Source organism: Beta vulgaris, chromosome 6 (assembly GCF_026745355.1).
Source record: "Beta vulgaris subsp. vulgaris cultivar EL10 chromosome 6, EL10.2, whole genome shotgun sequence".
NCBI classification, from domain to species: domain Eukaryota; kingdom Viridiplantae; phylum Streptophyta; class Magnoliopsida; order Caryophyllales; family Amaranthaceae; genus Beta; species Beta vulgaris.
The window spans coordinates 58,579,445-58,585,537 of NC_079207.1; the positions used below are offsets into that span (position 1 = coordinate 58,579,445).

The following is a 6,093-nucleotide window of genomic DNA, read 5'->3' on the forward strand; positions in this document are numbered from 1 at the left end:
AGTTGTGGGTGTTGTATGCCTCTTGGAGACAAAGGTGAAACCTATTAACATGGGTTCACTTTACAAGAATGTGTTTCAGGGTTGGTGCTTTACTTCCAACTCAAATTGTCACAAAGGAGGGAGAATAGTGGTTGCTTGGAACCCTATGTCCTTTTCAGTTGATTTTGGGCTTATGACAAGCCAAATAATTCACTGTGTCATCACCTCTACTCAGAATAAAAACATCTGTTTCAGATGCAGCTTTGTTTATGAACATAATGAGGCAGTAAAGAGGGGGGAACTCTGGAAGGGCTTGAGAAAAATAGGCAGTATGAACAATAATCCCTGGATGGCAGTAGGGGACTTCAATTGTGTTTTGAACACAGATGAAAGAGTAGGCTCTGTGGTTACAAGTAGAGAAACTGCTGAATTCAGGAGCTGTGTGTTTGATTGTGATCTTAGTGATCTCAAAGGTGTGGGCCAGTTTTACACTTGGAGTAACAAGCAGCAAGGTATTGACAGAGTGTTCTGCAAGCTGGATAGATTGCTTATAGGAGGAAGCTGGGCTGAAAGGTTTCCTGAAGCTGAAGTAAGATATGTTCCTGAAGGAAGTTTTGATCATACTCCACTGGTAATTAGATTGATGCAGGACAATAAAAAAATGAGAAAACCTTTTAGATACTTCAGAATATGGAGAGAACTGGATGGCTATGATCAGGCTCTCAATGATATTTGGAGAAATCAGGTGAGTGGATCAAAAATGTATGCTGTGGTCACCAAGTTGAAAGCTACAAAGAAGGAAATAAAAGCTCTCAATAGAGACACTATGAACATCCAAGCTCAAGATAATGATGCTTTGAAGAAGCTTATGGAGTGTCAACAACTACTGCAAGCTGATATCAATAACTCTGACCTGAGATTGCAAGAACAAAGAGCATCTGATAAATACAAGAGAATTCATAAGCAGTATGTTGAGTATCTGAGACAAAAGACTAGGGCAGCTTGGATTAAGGATGGGGATGACAACCCAAGGCTCTTCCATCAAGCAATAAAGCAAAGGAGGATGCAGAATAATATATACAGTATATGTGACAAGGAGGGTAACTGGGTAGATAAGCCTGATATGATTCAGAAAGCATTCCTGGAGTACTATTTGCAGCTGTTGGGTTCCACTATGGAGGACAGGAAGTCAGTTGTGCAGGAGATAATTGATCTTGGGCAATGTGTGGAGAATGCAGATCATGAAGGCCTTATATGTCCTATTAGACCTGAAGAAGTTAAACAAGCCATGTTCTCTGTACCAGGGGACAAGTCTCCTGGTAGTGATGGTTTTGGATCACACTTTTTCAGAGATAACTGGGAGATCATTGGAGATCAGGTAACTCAGGCTGTCATTTCATTTTTCCATAGTGGTAAAATTTTGAAAGAAATTAATGCCACAGTTTTAGCCCTTATTCCCAAATGTAAGGTGCCAAATTCTGTGGTTGATTTTCGTCCCATTGCTTGTTGCAATGTGGTCTACAAGGTAATCTCTAAATATGTATGAGATTGAGCCCTATTCTTCCTAAGATTGTTGCTGACAATCAAGGAGCTTTCATTCAAGGAAGAAACATTGTGAATAACATAATGATATGCCAGGATCTCTTAAAAGGGTATGCTAGGAAAGGTTGCAGGCCTAGCTGTTTGATAAAGATGGATATGAGGAAGGCCTATGATACTATTGAATGGAATTTTGTGAGAGAAATGATGACTAGTCTAAATTTTCCTCAGAAATTCATTGACTGGGTGATGACATGTGTTACCAGTACTAGTTGCTCTCTGATGATTAATGGCAATCTGCTTGGTTTTTTTCACCCTAAGAGAGGGCTCAGACAGGGTGATCCCATCTCACCTCTGTTATTTGTCATTTGTATGGAGTACATGAGTAGGATAATAAAGTTTGTAGGGATGAAAAATGGCTTCAAATTTCATCACAGGTGCAATTCACTCCAACTAAATCATCTGGTATTTGCGGATGATGTGTTACTTTTCTGTAAAGGGGAGTTTGTCTCTACTTATATGATTTTGCAAGGGTTCAAGCTATTCTCAGACACTTCTGGTTTATGTGTAAATAAGAACAAAACTGCAGTGTACACAGCAGGTATGGAGGAGGAGGAGATTAAAAGAATCCTTGATGTTTCTGGGTTTGTTCAGGGTAAGCTACCTTTTACTTATCTAGGAATGCAGATCTGCTCATCAAGAATTAGTAATGCTGCTTGTACTGTTCTCTGTGATAAAATGATAAACAGAATTAAGATATGGAGCTCTAGGCATCTCTCTTATGCTGCAAGAGTCCAATTGATAAATTCTGTTTTGATGAGTCTTCATACATACTGGGGACAGATCATTGTTATCCCCAAGGGAGTGATTAAGAAGATAATGGAGGTTTGTAGGGCTTTTCTATGGAGTGGAGAGTACTATAGCACTAAACCTGGAAATGTGGATTGGAATACCACTTGTTTACCTAAAAGAGCTGGGGGTTTGGGCTTTAGAAGAATAGAGACATGGAATCAAGCTGCTCTTGGAAAGTTGATATGGGCTATTGCAAAGAAAGAAGATACACTTTGGATCAGGTGGGTTAATGCTGTGTATGTGAAGAATGCAGATTGGTGGACCTACAAGGCTCCAAGTAATGCAAGTTGGTATTGGAAATGCATATGTGATGTAAAAGATAAAATCAAATCTAGTATAGACATGCCAGTATTCATGCAGTTTCAAAGATATCAAATCAGTAAGATATATAAGCTCATGGTGGGTGATCATCCTAGATGCTTCTGGGATAAGTTGGTGTGGTGTAGACTAGCTATCCCTAAGCACAACTTCATCTGTTGGCTTGCTGTTAGGATGAGAATTTATACAAAAGATAGATTGAAGCAGTGGAGGATCATTGATGATGATGTTTGTTCAATCTGTCAGACACAGATTGAAACACATAACCACTTACTGTTTCAATGTGAATTCAGTATTAGATTATTGTTGCAGCTTGTACTGAGATGGCTTAAGCTCAAATGGGTAGATAGAACACTGATTATGTGGTACAAGATGATAGGAAGAAGAAACTGTTCTGGATTTCGGAGGAAAGTCTACACTACTACTCTTAATGCTACAGTGTATGCAATCTGGCATTCTCGTAATGATGCTGTTTGGAATGCTAAAGTTAACAATCCAAGGAATGTATATGACAAAATCAGAAGAGATGTAATCTGTAGAGTTAAAGCTCATAGTGGTACTAAGATAAACAGTAAAGATAGTGTATGGTGGGAAAACCTATGTAGTAGTGTGTAATGGATGTAACTAGTTGTTTCTAACCTCTTTGTGCAGAAGAGTCTAACCTAGTTGGTTTGTTCTGAGCTTGGAGGTTGTAGTGTGTTATTGATTTGATGAGCTTATATAATTCTCTTTTTACTGGTTCAAAAAAAAAAAAAGCGCAGCCCTACTTAGTCGGAAGGGTTGCACCTTTTATAAAAGCGCAGCCCTTCACTTAGTAGGGCTGCGCTTTTCGAAAAGCGCAGCCTTTCACTTAGTAGGGCTGCGCTTTTTTATAAAAGCGCAGCCCTTCTAAGTGAAAGGCTGCGCTTTTCGAAAAGCGCAGCCCTACTAAGTGAAGGGCTGCGCTTTTATAAAAAAGCGCAACCCTTCTGTTGTGTAGGGCTGCGCTTTTGTACAATAGCGCAACCCTTCACTAGTAGGGTTGCGCTTTTAGAAAAAGTGCAGCCCTTCCTCCGCAACCCTTCCTTTTTTTCCCCTAGTGTGTGTGTATATATATATATATTCTTTAGTTTTTTAATTTCATTTTTCAATCCGATCTGACATGCAATGATTGGAGAAAAATTATTCTTTAGTTTTTTTGTTGAGAAACTAAATAATACGTAGAGTCATATGTTAAGTGCATTATATTTTGAAAATTCGCGAAAAATTACCTTAGAAATACATTTTTTACGAGAAACTATCTAATATGAAACAAGAAACTACCTTAAAATTTTTTACAAGGTTTCCTACATTATTTTGACATGGCATTGTTATGTTGGCCTGGTAAAATAAGGTTAATTTAAAACTTAGACTTAAATGATTTTGTCTAGATAAATATCTATTTCCATTTACTATTGTTTAGACAATCTTATCTGAGTTAATTTGCCACTTTCATCTACACTTTTTCTTTTTTCTTTTAATCTTAAAATTAACATTTTTCTTAAAAGCTATTCTAGATTGACGAAGATAGTAGTATAATTTTTGAGTGTATTTCCCTCCTAGTGCAATCATTCCTTCAATATCTCTAGTATCACATATTTGCCCATCTGAAAGAAATTTTTTTATCATGCTGAATTTTTCTATACAGACACATGCAATTATATAAGTTATTTTATATATGGGATGATATTTCATATACATATTATATCTTTTTTTGGCAATAACACATTAATTATATCTCATTATGAAAATTGTAATGAAAGATATTTAAGTTCAAAGGGGTGTATTGAGAGACACGCACAAGAAAGTGAGAAGGATTAAAAAAACAAAAGGAGTACCTTTTAGGAGATTTTTCTGTTTTTAAAAGACATTGTTGGGCAATAATTTGAAATATTAGGGGAATTAGGATAGAGTTCAACTAATTTTGCATTTACATTAACATAATGAACATCAGTAAATCATTTAGGCAGTACATCGTATGAAAACATAAAGGCTACTCGATAAGATTTTGAAACCGTAAATGTACCTGATGAATTTCGTTAAATTTCAGTGGTACCTAGCATCCATTTCTGAAAATATAGAGATTTGATGCAGCCTAGTCACTATATTATCGGTGGCATGGATGGCATTCTATGTGGATTTCAACACCTACAGTTATGACATTTTCCCCTTTCGTTATGATATTTGCAACATCTGGCGATGCAAAGTAGACAAAATTGTAACTCCCCACTTCTGAACAATATTATTAAGTTGATTCATAAAACATTAGTAGTGGAACCTAGATAGTCGGCGCGATACTGCAGTATTTTTCATGATAAAAATACAAGTCAACATTGTTCCGGTATGGGACAAATTACAGGGTCTTGAACCGGTAAGTCTTTGTATTGAAGCCGGTTTGGATTCCTGCAAAAGAGAATACGTAAACTAGCCTCGGGGGTTGATCCGAGGAACGCCCCTCCGATGCCTAAGTTAGTATCTGGTAAAGCCGGTAACTCTCAAGTAGAATGTATTGGAATTCGTGTACGTACCTTATGACTCAGATCAACGGGGTTATTTATAGGGACCCGAGTAAGCCCATAATGGGATTAGGCCCGATATTTCCGGGAGATATCCCCAAGAATATTCTTTTAGGATATATTCTTATCTTGTATCAAAAGTATATCTTTTAGGCCCGTAGGCGCTGGAGAAATTGATTGGATCATGCCCAAGCCCAGGACCATAGGCTCGTATACTGTTTAACAGCTATTAGACCGGTATGACCGTGTCATCGGTTCCTTGTAAAGCGCTTAGACCACATAGGTTAAATTAGACCAGTATGGAACTTAGTCAGCCCCCATATTACTAGCCCCCAAGCCGGTATGTCTAGTATGGACGTATCCGACTTAGTAGATTTTTAAACCGACATGGGTGAAGCTGACATGATTTTTCTGAGGGAATATGAAGCGTTGGCTAGAGAATTTGAACCGTTGCCTTGGTTTGCGCACCTGTGCTCAAAGCTCATTATGACTTTATGAGTGAATGCTCCACAGCTGGGTGTCACTTGACGACACGTGGCGTGATCGGAACGGGAAGACGAGGCGTCGCTTAATCTCGACCGCGACTCTCTCTATAAATACTCTTTGAGCGCCCTGCGTTCTTCATTTCTCATCTTCTCCCACTTGCGCTTGCACTCATAACAGACTTTCTCTCTCTAAATTCCCCTTTTGCGCTCTGGACGGTTCTGCGCGATTTCTCCTTTCGGCCTCACGCTATTCGCTGATTCCGGTGCATTTGCTCTTCACATCCATACTACCAGGTATTTAATCGAAAACTTTCCACATCTTTCATACCGTCTTATTTATAATGTCGTCCAATTCCGAAAATTCCGATTTGCAAAATATTTCTAAG

The 6,093-nt window shown here is 38.3% G+C and overlaps 1 protein-coding gene across 1 annotated transcript; it reads left to right on the forward strand.

Moving 5' to 3' along the window:
• Positions 1-1,521: 1,521 nt before the first annotated feature.
• Positions 1,522-3,303, forward strand: LOC125498533 (uncharacterized). The gene has a single exon (XM_048646760.1). It carries the CDS (start codon positions 1,522-1,524, stop codon positions 3,301-3,303), a length of 1,782 nt encoding a protein of 593 aa, XP_048502717.1.
• Positions 3,304-6,093: the final 2,790 nt, after the last annotated feature.